The sequence below is a fragment of the Oncorhynchus clarkii genome, chromosome 16, assembly GCF_045791955.1.
Source record: "Oncorhynchus clarkii lewisi isolate Uvic-CL-2024 chromosome 16, UVic_Ocla_1.0, whole genome shotgun sequence".
NCBI lineage: Eukaryota > Metazoa > Chordata > Actinopteri > Salmoniformes > Salmonidae > Oncorhynchus > Oncorhynchus clarkii.
In genome coordinates this window covers 49122138-49139637 of record NC_092162.1, presented here as the reverse complement: position 1 = coordinate 49139637, position 17500 = coordinate 49122138, and the positions used below count along the sequence as shown (strand labels likewise).

At 43.3% G+C, this 17500-nt stretch overlaps 1 protein-coding gene across 2 annotated transcripts in view; it reads right to left on the bottom strand.

Annotated features, from left to right (window-relative positions):
- The window catches only part of LOC139368642 (plexin-A1-like), a 304007-nt gene that overhangs the window by 10402 nt on the left and 276105 nt on the right, over positions 1-17500 (bottom strand). For both annotated transcript variants that reach the window (XM_071107765.1, XM_071107766.1), the window contains exons 17-23: positions 14033-14126; positions 11826-12062; positions 10570-10713; positions 9141-9375; positions 6838-6980; positions 4143-4399; positions 1731-1797 (exon numbers count right to left, since the gene is read on the bottom strand). In XM_071107765.1, the coding sequence (XP_070963866.1) occupies positions 1731-1797; positions 4143-4399; positions 6838-6980; positions 9141-9375; positions 10570-10713; positions 11826-12062; positions 14033-14126 (1177 nt within the window). The remainder of the gene's footprint in view (positions 1-1730; positions 1798-4142; positions 4400-6837; positions 6981-9140; positions 9376-10569; positions 10714-11825; positions 12063-14032; positions 14127-17500) is intronic.

The window sequence follows — 17500 nt, the reverse complement described above, 5'->3', positions numbered from 1 at the left end:
GGCACGAAGCTTGGCCCCAGTGATTTACTGGGCAGTACACACTACCCTCTGTAGCGCCATACAGTCAGATGCCGAGCAGTTTCCATACCAGGCGGTGATGCAACCGGTCATGATGCTCTCGATGGTGCAGCTGTAGATCTTTTTGAGGATCTGGGGACCCATGCCAAGTCTACTGAGGGGAAAAGGTGTCGTGCCCTCTTCACAACTATCTTGGTGTGTTTGGTCCATGATAGTTCGTTGGTGATGTGGACACCAAGTAACTTGAAACTCTCGACCCGCTCCACTTCAGCTCTGTCGATGTTATTGGAGGACTGTTCGGCCCGCCTTTCCTGTAGTCCACGATCAGCTCCTTTGTCTTGCTCTCTGTCTCATCGTTGTTGGTGATCAGACAAGGAGCCTGAAGCTTCCCACTGGGCATAAACTGGTTGAATCAACATAGTTTTTCTTTGTTTAAATGACATGGAAACAATGTGATGACATTGAATCAACGTGGAAAACTAATTTGATTCTAAAAAAGTTATCAACGTAAGGGAATTTCACCTAAATCCAATGACATGTTGATTTCACATTGAATTCACATTAGTTGACAACCAACCAAATGTAAATCAAAACTAGACGTCGAACTGACGTCTGTGCCCGTGGGTAGTTAACTGTGAGAGAGTGGAGACAGGGGCTAACTAACTGCTAACTGGGAAAGAGGTGGAGACAGGGGCTAGCTAACTGCTAACTGGGAGAGAGGTGGAGACAGGGGCTAACTAACTGCTAACTGGGAAAGAGGTGGAGACAGGGGCTAGCTAACTGCTAACTGGGAGAGAGGTGGAGACAGGGGCTAGCTAACTGCTAACTGGGAGAGAGGTGGAGACAAGGGCTAGCTAACTGCTAACTGGGAGAGAGGTGGAGACAGGGGCTAGCTAACTGCTAACTGGGAGAGAGGTGGAGACAGGGGCTAACTAACTGCTAACTGGGAGAGAGGTGGAGACAGGGGCTAACTAACTGCTAACTGGGAGAGAGGTGGAGACAGGGGCTATCTAACTGCTAACTGGGATAGAGGTGGAGACAGGGACTAGCTAACTGCTAACTGGGAGAGAGGTGGAGACAGGGGCTAGCTATTTGCTAGAGGTGGAGAATGGAGACAAGAAGCTAGCTAAGTCTCCACCTCCAGTGTCCTCTCCTGATTCCTATGCAGCAGCCCAACTCTCCCTCTCTCTCCCTGCATATGCTGTTAACGTCTTGTTAGCATCTGTGCTAATTAACCAGACAGCTGCTAACGATAGGGAACACGCATACATCACTCCCTAGCCCTCGCTACGACACGGTTGTCTATGAAATTATCTTTATTTCCACCTCCCGGCTTCATTAGGGGGTAATTTTACACTCTTCCACGAGGGAGCGAGGGAGAGTGAGAAGAGAGTGAAGAGAGGACCAGTCGAACGCCACACCCCCAAAGCTCCTAATGACCGCAGGCAAGAACATGTCTGTCAAATAAACAATAACGTAACAAACAAATGAAATAAAGAGAAACGCCTCTAGTTGGAGCCTGAAACAGACTAAAATACTAATAGCGTACTAACCCATAATGAGAAACAGGGAAGGGGGAAAACAAAACTAATTCTAATTGGTAGAAGAGAGAGAGTGGTGGAGTTGCAGGGTTCCTGAAGAGTAGCTACTGTAGCTCATCTGGTCAGAGGTCAGAGGTCAACCACCATCAGGTGGTTTGATGGTGGACTTACCTTTAGGAACTTGTACAAGAGAAAAGTGAACCAGTTGGTCAGCATCTTCTCAGCAACAGACTCCGTTCTAACAGAGAAATGTAAGGCAAGGCATAAATAAGACATGATAGTTCAATAATCAACTAGAGGAAATTGCAGCTCTACCTCAAAACTAACTAGGAATACATCTAGTTTTAGTTTTAGACTAATACTTATACTTTCATAAGGGGAAAAAGGTCTTAAAACAAATACTTTATTCTCAAAGCAAACAACCAATCTTCATTAAAAACAGACAATTACCATAATTGGCTAACTTCTCTCGTTAATCATAAACCTGTTGCCTCTACGAACAAAGACCCCTGAAATGTCCCACAGATGAGGAGCAATTAAAATCCACTGTAATTTATTTATATTTATTTATCCTAATATCAAGAGAGGAAACCTAGGCAAACAGTTTCCGCTTTCTCCTCCCCCTACTGTGGCTAGAAAAGCAACTTTCTCTCCTTAATTATCTAGTTAATCTAAATTAAAAGGCGGCACAGGAAGGAGGGGTGATAGGAAGAAAACTTCTACAAAACACCCCTAAAGCTGCAATATGTCACTTTTTGGGCAACCTGACCAAATTCACATAGAAATATGAGTTATAGATGTGTCCTTCTCATTGAAAGCAAGTCTAAGAATCAGTAGATCTGTTCTGTGCGCTATTTCTATGCTTTCCGTGCTTAAGTTTAGTTTTTGTGCCTTTTACTTTTACTAAAGAGTAACGCTCCCTATACTTTAAACGCATTTTTCTGCAAAAAAAAGGTGGTAAACTGTGCTTACTTAAGTTTAGCCTCCACTACACCATTGGCTATAATGTTTGAGAGAATATGGAAAAAAATATGTACTAATGTGTACAGTGCATTCGGAAAGTATTCAGACACCCTTGACTTTTTCCACATTTTGTTACGTTACAGCCTTATTCTAAAATCGATTTAATAGTTTTTTTCCTTCATCAATCTACACATAATCCCCCATAATGACAAAGCAGAATTTTTTTGTTGTTGACATTTTTGCAAAAGTATTCAAAATAAAAATATTTTCAGGTCTCTCCAGAGATGTTGGATCTGGTTCAAGTCCGGGCTCTGGCTGGGCCACTCAAGGACATTCCGAGATTTGTTCCGAATCCACTTCTGCATTGTCTTGGCTGTGTGCTTAGGGTCGTTGTCTTGTAGGAAGGTGAACATTCTCCCCAGTCCGGGGTCCTGAGTGCTCCGGAGCAGGTTTTCATCAAGGATCTCTCTGTACTATGCTCTGCTCATCTTCTCTCAATCCTGACTAGTCTCCTAGTCCCTGACGCTGAAAAACATCCCCACAGCGTGATGCTGCCACCACCATGCTTCACTGTAGGGATGGTGCCAGGTTTCCTCCAGACGTGACGCTTGGCATTCAGGCCAAAGTTCAATCTTGGTTTCAACAAAACAGAGAATCTTGAGTCCTATTGCTGCCTTTTGGCAAACTCCAAGCGGGCTATCATGTGTTTTTTACTTAGGAGTGGCTTTCGTCTGGCCACTCTACCGTAAAGGCCTGATTGGTTGAGTGTTGCAGAGATGGTTGTCCTTCTGGAAGGTTATCCCATCTCCACAGAGGAACTGGAGCTCTGTCAGAGTGACCAAGGCCCTTCTCCCCCGATTGCTCAGTTTGGCCGGGAGGCCAGCTTGAGTCTTTGTGGTTCCGAACTTCTTCCATTTAAGAATGATGGAGGCCACTGTCTTTTTGGGGACCTTCAATGCTGCAGACATTTTTTGGTACCCTTCCCCAGATCTGTGCCTGGACACAATCCTTTCTCAGAATTCTACCGACAATCCCTTCGTCCTCATGACTTGGTTTTGCTCTGACATAAACTGTCAACATGCACTGTGGGACTTCATATACACAAGTGTGTGCCTTTCCAAATAATGTCCAATCAATTGAATTTACCACAGGTGGACTCCAATCAAGTTGTATAAACATCTCAAGGATGATCAATGGAAACAGGATGCATCTGAGCTTAATTTCGAGTCTCATAGCAAAGGGTCTGAATACTTATGTAAATAAGGTATTTCTGTTTTTTATTTTTAATAAATTTGCAAACAATTCTAAAAATCTGTTTTTGCTTTGTCATTATGGGATATTGTGTGTAGATTGATGCGGAAAACAATTAATTTAATACATTTTAGAATAAGGCTGTAAAGTAAGGAAATGTGGAAAAAGTCAAGGGGTCTGAATACCTTCCCAAATGCACTGTATGTAAGAGTAGTATAATTTACAAGTCAGTATGTTAAGAAATGTGTGTTACAACAAATGTGTGAGTGAGTGTGTCAGCAGACGACTGTGTGAGTGGATGATTGTGTGAATGAGTGTGTCAGCGTACGACTGTGTGAGTGGGTGATTGTGTGAATGTGTCCGTCTCACCGGCGCAGCAGCAGCTTGGGGTGGTTCTTGCTCTCCAGGTTCTTGTCGATGAGGTCAGATAGGAGCTGTTTGAGAACCCCTGTGGCGTACTCCATCTCCCCCTGCAGCGCTGTCATGATGAGCGACGCCACGTTGCCACGGTCACGCATGGAGAAGGAGCGCTGCGCCTCCAGGGTGCGGATGAACGTCAACAGGAAGTGCTTCTTGGTGAGGAGCTGGCCAAACAGGGTCAAGGCCTTCTCCTGGTTGGCCTGGACCTATCAGGAAACAACATCCACATGTGTTGTAAATGTAATGTAAATATATGGAGTACCCCACATTAAAAAATACTACAGTGCACTATGGATAAAAGTATTTAAAGTTGACTATAGTATAAATACTGTTGTAAAAAACAACTGTAGCATATACTATAGTAATTATTTTTTTACTTTATTGGTTTTGCGGACATTACTGTAGTAGTTTGTGTAGTATTTTGTATTTTTTTATTCTTTGACATAGAAGTGTGGGATTTCTCCTTTAGGAAACCTACTGCGCAAAATTCTCAAAGAGCACATTTTTCATAACCTGTAGGTAGGTACTTTAGGACTGAGGTCTGAATGGATAGTTCAGAGCTTTCGCTCTTTTCTATAACCTGTAAGGAAGACAATATATCGTCTCTACTTGGGCATGTAGGTTTCTCACTTATTGGTGGCACACATTGGGATTATGGGGGAAGGGAATGGGCAAATTAAATACTGTAGTATATACTATAGTAATTACTGTAGTGTTTTTGCATAAAGTTGTGTTTTTGTTATATTACTGTAGTATTTACTGTAGTGTTTTTGCGGACTGTAGTATTTACTATAGTATTCTACAGTATACTACAGTTTACTACATATTCTAGTAAGTACTGTAGTATTCTATAGTAAACTGTAGTAATTTTATGTGGGGTCGGGGTAATGTAAATGGTATAATGTAAATACATGGAGTAAGACTAACGTAAATAACACAACAATAAATGATGTAAGTATTATTTAGAGATTGGCTATGTACTGTATACAAGACATGACATCTTGGCCTATGAGGCCATTTTTAGATTCACATTCATGACCTTAGCTGCTTCTAAAGCCTGCAGTGCATTTTCAAGTTTCAAGTTTTATTGTCACAAGGACAAGTACAATGCATTCTTTCTTAGGAGATGTTTCTTCAAATGTCTTATGATCAATTTGCCCTACGTCGTCAGCTGAGCACAGGAGAAAACAGAACGGAAGGAGGAGGAGGAGGAGGAAGGGGGATGCACTGGGGCGTAGAACGGAGAGGGCCTGTGCAGTGCTGTGAGTCCGAGGGTGGCTGGGTGACAGAAGTCTGTTCCACAGGCTGGCATCTGTCACTTCTCATCAGCAATGCTACGGCCCCCTCTAGACCTAACCCACAATCCTTCACTCTAACTCTCTCACATAGACAAGGCAGTGCTACTGCTCAGAAAACCAAGGGTAGTGTCTGTTAAAAAGGGAGACAAACATCTAGTATATTCTGCAAGGCTTACGGCATAATGTCATGCCTAAACAACACCCAGTACGTGTTAATAAAAGGAAAATAAAATCAAAGTACTGTCTCTGTCTTTATGAAAAAACACTTCCTCCTCCATTAGCCAACCGCCTGGCTCCATCCCCCCACCCGCCTGCCTCCCATGATCCTCGACTGACCTCATAACTCTGAAACACATCTAGTCCTGTAGCCAATCGAGGACCACCATGCACTCTGACTTCACAGAATCTCCTCCTTCCACTACACGTACCGTACACCATGCACTCTGACTTCACAGAATCTCCTCCTTCCACTACACGTACCGTACACCATGCACTCTGACTTCACAGAATCTCCTCCTTCCACTACACGTACCGTACACCATGCACTCTGACTTCACAGAATATCCTCCTTCCACTACACGTACCGTACACCATGCACTCTGACTTCACAGAATCTCCTCCTTCCACTACACGTACCGTACACCATGCACTCTGACTTCACAGAATCTCCTCCTTCCACTACACGGCCTAATAAAGTGCCTCAATTCTCCTCAGTGGATCTAAATGAAATTCTGGGGCCTCTGGGGGAGCAGGCTGGGTACTGTAGGTTGCTTTGGGGAGAGCAGCTACACAGAGCAATAAGGGATTGAGCCGTGTGTATGGACACTTGATTACGCCTGGGACTCGAGGGGAAATTCAGTGGGAAAGAAATCCGGACATAACAATAAAGATGTAATCCCTCCCCTTTAGAAGAGCCTGTGGTTGACAGGGCGGGGAGGTAGAGAGTCTCTACACTGTATTCTGACAGGCATTTGCATATATTTCATGCTGAACCAGGTGGGATCTAGTAGCATATTTGAAATATATATGGAACATCATTGATACATGAAGAGAGAGAAGCTCCTATGTGATGTGGCTACTGTATATGAAATGATTACAGCCATATCATATGACCATTTCATCGGCTTAATGATTGGCTGTATGAAATGATATCATGTTACATACATCCTGTCCTCTGTACCTTCCCGAGCTGTAACATGGGATTCTGGTGAGACAAAGGTTTCCTCTAACATTCAGAGGGTGGGATATTAGATACAGATATAGATACAGATTAGTATAGATAGTGGTATAGATGTTCGAATCTACATGCTGCGGTGGCAGTGGTGGTGTACCTCCTTGACCCGTACCTCCATCTCCTTGAGCACGGGGTGGTCCTCGATGCCGGGGAACAGGACCCGCATGGCGTAGGTCCTGTAGTCCAGGAAGGGGATGCCCGCTCCGTCCAGCTCCTGGGTCAGCTCGTGGATGTCTGTCTGCAGCTCTGCAAAGGCTGAGGGAACACACAGACAGAGAATGAACTTACTAGGATGTAGACACTTAAACACAGGGATGCACAGTCAGTTGCACTGGGTATGAATGGACATTGAAGGGGATTCTGGAAGTACAGTATCTTCATTACACTCTATGTGTGTGTGTTCCAATGTTACAACTGTGTGTGGCACCGAATTATCAATGTCAACTGCAAACATACGCCACCACACCAACACTGCACTGATTGGCTTAGAGAAAAAGACACAGGGATAGAATGTGGATTTCATTCTTCTGTTGTGTTTTGAACCGAATCCATACTACTTGGAAATACAAGAGAAGTGCTAAACGAAAGAAAATAAACTGTTACAAAAAAGGGGAGAGACAATGGAAAGAGAAAAAGAGAAAACAAAGTTCATCGGAAAGAAAGTCAATGAATTGGATGAGTGGATAATTAATAAAGGAGCAATGCGTTTCATGCATCATTTCCCCCAGCTGTTATTGGCCTGCGTCGTCCGCTGGGATGATTATAGTAGACTGCCAAGCTCCCCCTTCTGTAAGGGCTTCACCATTTCTACACACAGTTTAGCAGCCACTCAAACATTATACAGACGGCACGATTCCTACAGGTTAATTAAGGCTTTACTATCATGCATATATGGGCCTTTCAGTATGGGTCCAATTATTCATAGAGATAAAATAACTATCAAAGTTATAATGTGAATAATAAAACATTCTGTTGACAGGGAATGTGTCTGGCTGAGTCTCGACTTTCCAACCATTTGCAAAATGAAATAGTTATCCTTCATTCTATTGAGTTTGTTGTGTCTAAGCACCAAGCCAAAGCAGCCATTACATCCAGCAGGGTAAACTACACAGCAGATCGTCTCCCCATCAACAGTTGCAGCAGCATCTAATATGTTGTTAATGGGCCATTAGCCGTGTGACTGTTAGTTTTGTCTGTCTGTTTGTTTGGATTACACTGCTCTCTGATGGCCCTCAGAGCACGGCTCATTGAGCTCCACCTCCCCTATCATCCTCCCCTCCCCTACTGACTGACACTTAGTGGGACACGCCCACCTCTCCGCAGCCAAGCCCGCCCCCCCATCTGCTGCCCCGCCCATCCCCATCACCTGGGTAGCATAGCCCGTCTGGGCCTCCAGCAGGAGGGGCGGGGCAGGGGGCGGGGACACAGCAACGCTCTACTTCCTGGTGGCACTCAGTGTTTTTTTACCTCACATCGTTGTCCAAACTTCCCAGCTACAGAGGCAGATGTGTAGATTACTCTCTGTTGCTGCTGGTCTGTCCGGTCTGAGACTGGTGTGTAAAGGAACTCATGTCTGTTGTGCTGCTGCTGTTTGTGTTGTAAATAGATCACGGCATGTGTATTGTATTAAGCATGTGTGGCAAGAATGCTAAATCTATCAGGTATACATGTGGAGTAACAGTAGCTTTAACTCAATCACTCTCCGATGTTCCCTGTACTGGTCGATCTGACCCCACACAGTCCCCGTCTCTCTGTCTCTGCCAGAGTTCTCTTCCCCATCTCTGTATCCATCAGTGTTTGGCGACAGGCTGTGGGCTGAGACTGACAAGGCTATGACCTCCGGATGGCCAGCCACAGATAAGGACCAATTAGTCTCGGTCCATCTCTCAGTGGGCAGCATAGACGCACCTCAAAACGTCAAAGCGACAACACCAACTTGGCTGTCCACACAACACACAGACACACTCACACGTTCAGAGGATACTGCGACCACATCACCAGAGAGCAAGCAGCCCTCTCGTATCAGCCACACCAACCTGTTACCATGACGACTGGACAGAGTGCAGCTACAGTAGTCACATATCCACACAGAAAGAGAATAAGAAAGTGATTATGAATGAGGGAGAGTGAGGGGGGAAAGAGAGAGAGAAAGAGAGAGAGAGGAAGAGAGAAAGAAAAGAGAAAGGGAGAGAGAGATGGAGAGAGAGTGAGAAAGGGAGAGAGAGAGAGGGAAAGAGAGAGGTGAAAGGGGGAGAGAGAGAGGTGAAAGAGAGAGAGAGAGAGAGAGAGGTGAAAGGGAGAGAGAGAGAGAGGTGAAAGAGAGAGAGAGAGAGAGAGAGAGAGAGTGAAAGAGAGAGAGAGAGAGAGAGAGAGAGAGGTGAAAGAGAGACTGACAAGGAGTGTGACTGTCTGTACCTTCTTTACACTCCAGGGCCACTCTGGACTCCAGGTTGTCCATCTGCAGCTGCAGGCGTTTCAGGGTGCGGTCAGCATCACGGGACTTCCTCTTGTAGGCGATGAGCACAGCGATGATGACCAATAGCAGCAGACCACCACCTCCGCCGATACCGATGATGGCAGGCAGGGTCAGCAGGCTGTCTGAGTAGATCTGGAGAGTACCAGGGGAGTACTCAAACCCACCCACCCGGATCTGAGCACACACAGAAAAAAAACACAGAAACACGTCACAGTGCTAATCAAACAAAGCAATCACTACAGTGAAAGAATCTACCCCTCAGGAACCAAAGTCATGAATAGGAGTAAAACACTGGGAATGGGTTCTAAAAACCCACATTTACATAAACCAGCAGGTCTGACAGAACCCATCACTGGATTATCACAAATGAAATTATTCAGTGGGGGGTTGATAACTATTTAGATGAGCAATGATTACTGCACTTTAAAGTATCAAGTTAACACAGTCAAAGAATGTTAAACACTTGTAAAATTGGGTTGTTTCGGTTCAGGTGCTAAAAGTTTGTCCTGTTGATGACAGTTTCCAAACATCATGTACTTTCTATTGTATTGACAGGGAAGGGACGGATGAGAACAGAAAAACCTGAAGGCCATAAAAGGTTTCTTAGAAAACTTGCAGGAGGCACAGCCGCCAACACACAGCTGTGCATCTGAAGAGGCAAACAAGACAACACACACACACACACCAGACTCTGCACACATACAGAGACGTAGCCTTGTGCGTCGGGCCAGACGCCTACTGGGGGCCCTGTATGTAGGTCACTTTACACAGGGTATAGAACACACAGCTGTGCCCTTCTCCCCAGCACACCCCACAGCGCACACAACACACACAACACACGCGCACACACACACACAGGCTAGCACAGAGCGGATGGAAACAGACAGTTCTATTTTTAAAGTGCCATTGTCAAGAGTAATGAATTACTATACCGACCCATGAAAATGGTTTTTCTCCAATATTCAACATGACATTTAGTTGCAAAGCAAAGAGAATCCAGCTCCAAGCCTACTGGTAGTTTGGAGAGCCATCATATTGAATTACATGGATGTGTTGTCACTACTTTCAATGTCTTTCCAGACTACTAAATGTCACACAGATAGTGTGACTGAAGAGGATAGTAGAGATTTGTTTGGAGGGGACTGTGTGTGTATTTGAGGATATATAGAAAGTAGTACTTGGGGAAACCCGAAAAAGTGCACTGAAATTAGCTGTAGTATTTTAAGGAAAAAAATGTACAGAGGCAATTCCATCTTGAGTATATATAAAGGTTAGATAAAACAAAGTAAAGCCAAGGGAGACCGTGTGAACTCAGTCCAGGTGAGTCGTGTGCCATGTGAAATGAAATGGTATAGAGTAAGTGCTCACTGTGACTTTGTGCTGTCCAGTGAGGTTGGGCCATTCACACAGCAGCTGAGTCTCAGACAGGGTCAGAACACAGGGGGTCTCCCCGATGAACACCGTGTAGTTCAGCCTGGAGTTACCAGGCGCTGCAGGGATTAGGTTACGACCCTGGAAGGAAACACACAAAAACAGTGTCAACTGTTTCATTGTTTTTATCTGACCCAATCCTTTAAACCAAGGCCAAGCACAGAGTTAACCACACAAAGCCGTGCATTGGTAGCAAGGCAAGATATGTTCTATAATGTGACAGACTTTGGCTCGTATGGAGCCACCGCCGATGTTGGAGGTCGCACAATTTCAAACTGACAAAAGCTTTGGAAAACATTTTTTTCCCCCAAGCATCTCTCTTTGCCTAAGTGTCAGAGCGAGGCCATGAGCCCTGTAGCCTTCAACTCTAGAGAGAGAGCAGCAACAACAGAAGGGTGGCAGAGAAGAGCAGGTGGGGGGAGAGAGAGAGAGAGAGAGAGCTGTTTTGCCACCCACTGCTCTAGCAGCATGAGAGAGGTGAAGACTCAGTCTTCCAATCCCTCTCTCCACAGGGCTCCTCCCAGGCAGGTCACGCCGTGGAACACTTCAGGCATGCATTCTATTCACGATCATTTCACCCTGCATCAGCCATGCACCCAACACCCCACCCCGCGCACCAGATGAAAAATTAACTGCTTGGCGAATGCGATGCACATCTCGTAAAATACCCTTGATTATTTCAGCAAATTACATTTTCTTATTCTCATCACTGTGCTAATGTGAAGGTTAGTTATAACGAACCAGACGGGGGATTCTTCTGCAATCAGAAAAGGTTTAGTTAATACATTTCATTTTCAATGATGGTTCTTATGTTGTTTTTTTTATATTGGCTCAGAGGATAATTGGATGCACAACCGTCCCAATTGTGGCGTTTAGAGCTGGAGCTGAGGGACACGTGAAACATTGTATAATCTACATGGACAAATCTGGCGGATTACATTTGATGTAACCCAAAATGGTAAAAATATATTTTATGAAATAGTATACACTGTATTTTAATTAACAAATACAAATACATTAATGGCTTCTAAGATAGACAGGTGAAAGAGAATTCCCTGGTAGACACTTGAAAATATCAATTTCAATTTCTGTGACTCGTTGAAATGACTGAGCCTCTCTGGTCCTCAGTGTTCACCCCCCCCCCCCCCCCACACTCCAACCACTCTGCCCTGCTGGCATTCAGGCTCTCTTACCTTGAGGATGAGAGGGGAGGTGGGTTTGAGCTCCAGGACCCCGGTGGGGCTGAGGGGTTCGAACACGGGGTCAGGGTAGTAGCTGAACGTCTCGTTGACCACCACCAGAGCGTGGACGTTGTCCATGTAGAAGCCGATCTCATCCGGCCCACTGCCCGTGTCTGAGAAGCCCCTCTCGGAGTCGGTTACTGACGGGGCCAGGCACACCATCACAGAGTTATTAAACACTGTGCAGTTCTGAGCGGGACAGGGGGAAGGAAAATAGAAAATAAAAGAGATTAGAAAAGTGTGAGATGACAAATTGTATGTTCCCTTACAACAGTGGTCCCCACCACTTTTCACTCGGGCTCCCCTTGCTTCATTTGGGAACGCATTTTGCCATGTCTTATGTGTGTTCGTGAGACATCTGAGTGATGCAAACATTACAACAAAATCTATGGGCTAAAAAACCTAGTTAAAAAATGTTAGCTGACATGGGCTAGTTGATCTGGACATGTCTGACCAGTTATAAATAGCTCTAAGGTCTGCAGTGACTAACATGACAAGAGGAGCTGATGATGCACTCGCCAATTTCAAAATTGCACCTTGTGCATTCTACTATTACAACTTTTCAAGAGTAAATTGAGACCCAGACTGAGTTCCTTAAAAAAATGTGTTATAATAATAATATTCTAGTCTGAATTTAAATGACTTTAACCAGGTATAACATTTTTTTTTGTAATTATAATTAATTTACATATTTTAATAATTTAATCTCTGGAAATGTTTTCTTTAATCCCAGTATTTTCATTATAGAGATATTAGCAGTGCTATTTGGTGGATTTTGTGGTCTCAAACCAGTGAATTTATTAACATTCTTCATCAGGATTATGGGCAAAATGTAATTATTGACAATGAAAGAGGTGGGAATGTTGTTCCCTTGTAATATAATTGCTACATTTACTATCAATATAGCATTACAACTTGTTTTCCAGATTGTATATTGGCGATTCTTTCTCACAATGTGAATATTGGGTCGCGACTCAGACAACCTGTTCAAATTTGGGTCCCGAGGCAAAACCAGTTCAGAACCACAGCCCTAGAGGAGCCATGTTACTTAAAAACCCATTCAAATATTGGTTTATATGCATCCCATTACAGTTTCTCTAACTCCCAGCTAAACATTCTCAGAAAATATTACTGCTTTGCTGTGTTGGCTTTTATGTCTCCAGGTATTGCTAGTAGATTCAGAACTGAAACAATCCCCTCACCCACGCTGTATGCTTCTCTACATGGACCTCTTAACATGTCCTCAACACGGAGCACAAGGACCTCAGCAGCATTGTGTTTAGAGCAGAAGCTAGTTTGAACGGAGCACAAGGACCTCAGCAGCATTGTGTCTAGAGCAGAAGCTAGTTTGAACGGAGCACAAGGACCTCAGCAGCATTGTGTCTAGAGCAGAAGCTAGTTTGAACGGAGCACAAGGACCTCAGCAGCATTGTGTCTAGAGCAGAAGCTAGTTTGAACGGAGCACAAGGACCTCAGCAGCATTGTGTCTAGAGCAGAAGCTAGTTTGAACGGAGCACAAGGACCTCAGCAGCATTGTGTCTAGAGCAGAAGCTAGTTTGAACGGAGCACAAGGACCTCAGCAGCATTGTGTCTAGAGCAGAAGCTAGTTTGAACGGAGCACAAGGACCTCAGCAGCATTGTGTCTAGAGCAGAAGCTAGTTTGAACGGAGCACAAGGACCTCAGCAGCATTGTGTCTAGAGCAGAAGCTAGTTTGAACGGAGCACAAGGACCTCAGCAGCATTTTGTCTAGAGCAGAAGCTAGTTTGAACGGAGCACAAGGACCTCAGCAGCATTGTGTCTAGAGCAGAAGCTAGTTTGAACGGAGCACAAGGGATGGGCCATTAGAACAAGGTCATTAAGCAGAAGTTGATTCTCTTCCAGTAGAACTGAAGGAAAGGTTAATGGAGCCCCATGGTGCAAGGTGAGGGGGTGAGGGGCGACTTGCCAACACCGCTTTGTCATCCTGGGACATTTTAAAGGTTAAACGGCCTGGGGGAGTGTTGGATGTTTTGTTTCAAGGAGCAGGGTAGAAACAGGAGACAAAATTGGCAGAACAACCGGCAGACAGTCTGATGGCCACCCATGGAAGACACACCAGGCGACGAGATGTGTGTGAGTGAGGTGTTTGTGAAGGGGTCTAGGCTAGGTCCATACTCACATGGAAGGATTCGGCGGAGCCGTACTTGGCTCTGATCTTAGGCTCTCTGATGGTGGCCAGGTTAGTTCCACTGACGGTCAACAGGGTTCCACCACTGACAAAATAAAAATTAAAATTGTTAACAAATATGTAAATATGAGGATGCATAGAAAAGTATTAGACAATCAACATACAGTAGATTGAAGTATATTAATTTGCCAGCTGTGGGTAAGTTGTGAATAAAACCCCCGGAAAATAAAATGTGTTGTAGGTGTACTTTAGGTCCTAGGAGACAGTTACAAATGGAGTTTACAGTCCCAGTGTCTGGAAAGCCAGTGCATAACAACACCCACTATGTCTGGCAAGTATAGCGTATATCCATCCCTCTGTGTTCTCTGCAGTCGACTTTCTTCATCCTGCATGCATGGACAGGCAGCTCCTGGCTGAGGCTGGGCATGAGGCTGCCTTTTTAAAGCAGTCTTTCTCCACAGATTGTTATTTGTGTAGAGCCTGTACCTCCAGCCCGGCTCTTTATGTAAAAAAGCCCTCTTACCTCAGGTACACGGTTCAGGGAATAACCAACAGAGAATATACTCTCTCTCTTTACCCACCAGTGCAGGCCCAGCCCCAGCTCCAGCCTCAGCCACTATCTACAGAGCATTCGGAGACTATTCAGACCTCTTGACTTTTTCCACATTTTGTTACAATACAGCCTTATTCTAAAATTGATTAAATAAAACAAATTCCTCATCAATCTACACACAATACCCCATAATAACAAAGTGAAAACGGGTTTTTAGAATTTTTGCAAATTTATTACAAATAAAAACAGAAATACCTTATCTACATATTTATTCAGACCCTTTGCTATGAGACTCGAAATTGAGCTCAGGTGCATCCTGTTTCTAATGATCATCCGTGAGATGTTTCTAAAACTTGATTGGAGTCCACTTGTGGTAAATTAAATTAATTGGACATGATTTGGAAAGGCACACACCTGTCTATATAAGGTCCCAAAGTTGACAGTGCATGTCAGAGCAAAAACCAAGCCATGAGGTCAAAGGAATACGAGGAGAAGGGCCTTGGTCAAGAACCCGACAAAATGTGGAAAAAGTCAAGGGGTTTGAATATTTTCTGAATAAACTGTCTGTTCTAAGTGTGCTATTTCTATGCTTCCCGTTCTTGTTTTAGTACACCATCTTCAAACAGCTGAAAACACAATATTTTTGGTTATTGAAAATATATTTCAGAGTGGGACAATGGATGGTACAATGATTCTCTACACTATATATTGCTTGTTTTGTAACATAAACTGAAATTAGGCAAACTACTAGAATTTCAGCAACCAGGAAATGGCAGAGCGATTTTTGCATATTGCACCTTTCAAATAAACAAACATTTACTACAGTAACTGTTGGCATTTATTTTTCCCACAAAACCGCAATACAAACATTGGGTTTGGTGAACCGTTACACCCCTACTGGTTTGGTGCTGGAGATAATGAATATGAGGTTGAAAAGTGGCAAAATTGCCCTTTATTAAGCAATAACGTGGCTCCACTGGGCTTTGACAAAGTAGCTTATACTGCTTTCACAAAGGATTGAAGGTATTTTGCCTTTAAAAATAATAGGGCAATGTTTATATTACCCCCTTACAAACAGGCCCATTTTGACCACATTCTTGCCTGCATACACCTTTTAGACCTCCTGTGCACATGCCGGCAGGCCGGTGACGAGTGGGAGTGGTGAGCATCTATTTTAATAAATCCATTGAATATACACCATCAAAAACACATCTATTATTCGTTTGTTTGGAAAGGTCCTAAGAAACATTAGAAGACTAATAACAGGTATTTTCAAAACAATAGAATGGCATATTTTGAGTTTACTTATGTTACGTCCAAATGAATAGTTCACTATTTAGTTCATTCAACAGACAAGACACACGTGCCCTGATCACAGTCAACACACACATATTGTGCGGTAATAATATAAAGGAATATAACAGAATAAAATACAACCAACATGTTTTTCCTATACAGCTTGTGTCACAGGAACGTGTGGAATATTAAAAGTTACATTTGAAACAGAACCCATGCATTTTGTTAACCACACTTCATCTCCTTCCTACCGGCCCTCCACTTTGTTAGGGAGCAGGGCGTAGAGTTTTACATTGAGAGTATCTACGTCATGATACCAATAGAAAGGAATAGCAATCCTATTTTCTAAAGCATGTCAGTCTCATGTTCATACTTCACAACCTCTGGTCTCCATCAACACGTTTAGCATCTCCTGGTCTCCACACCTACAAGCTGCTGATGCGTCTTTGGAACATCTACATTTTAAAAAGTCTAATAAACCAATTGAATATACAACATCACAATAAATCCATTACTTATTTTAGGCAGGTCTAAAGAAACATGATATGAAGAAAATGTATTTCAGAAGAACAGAATATGAGTTGGTCTACTGTATGTTATGTGGCTATGCCCCATGTCATAGGCTGTAGGCTTGTTCCTTTAGTAGACAAGATTGGCTGTCAGTCCCAAACCATTATTTTATATTAGGTTATTTGATTTTATAGTAGATTTTATAGTAGTAATATATAGTAATATAATTGACAATATTTTTCCCATTCTGGAGCTAGTCTGCAGATAAATTTATTTTTGCCCGACCTACAGACAGTGATATCAGTCCTCTAATACAGGACTAGTAAAGGCTCAGTGCACTACTTTCGTAAAAAAAATTAGAACAATAATACAAATATTTATATATATATATATATATATATATATATATTTACGTACAGTACCAGTCAAAAGTTTGGACACACTTACTAATTCAAGGGCTTTTCTTTATTTGTACATTGTATAATAATAATGAAGACATCAAAACTATGAAATAACACAAATGGAATCATGTAGTAACCCCAAAAAAATTTAATAAATGAAGTAGTCACCCTTTGCCTTGATGACAGCTTTGCACCCTCTTGGCACTCACTCAACTAGCTTTCTGAGGTAGTCACCTGGAATGCATTTCAATTAACAGGTGTGCTTTGTTAAAATTCAATTTGTGAAATCTCTTTCCTTCTTAATGCGTTTAAGGTAGGGGTGGCATACAGAAGATAGCCTAATTTGGTAAAAGACAGAGTCCATATTATGGCAAGAACAGCTCAAATAAGCAAAGAGAAATGACAGTCCATCATAGCTTTACTTTAAGACATGAAGGTCAGTCAATCTGTAAAATTTCAATAACTTCGAATGGCTGCAAAGAAACCACTATTAAAGGACACCAATAAGACTTGCTTGGGCCAAGAAACACAAGCAATAGACATTAGACCGGTGGAAATCTGGGTGAGTGAAGTAAAAGTGAAGAGTGAAGTAAAAGTAGCCAACAAGTGCTCAGCATATGTGGGAACTCCTTCAAGACGGTTGGAAAAGCATTCCAGGTGAACCTGGTTGAGAGAGCGTGCAAAGCTGTCGTCAAGGCA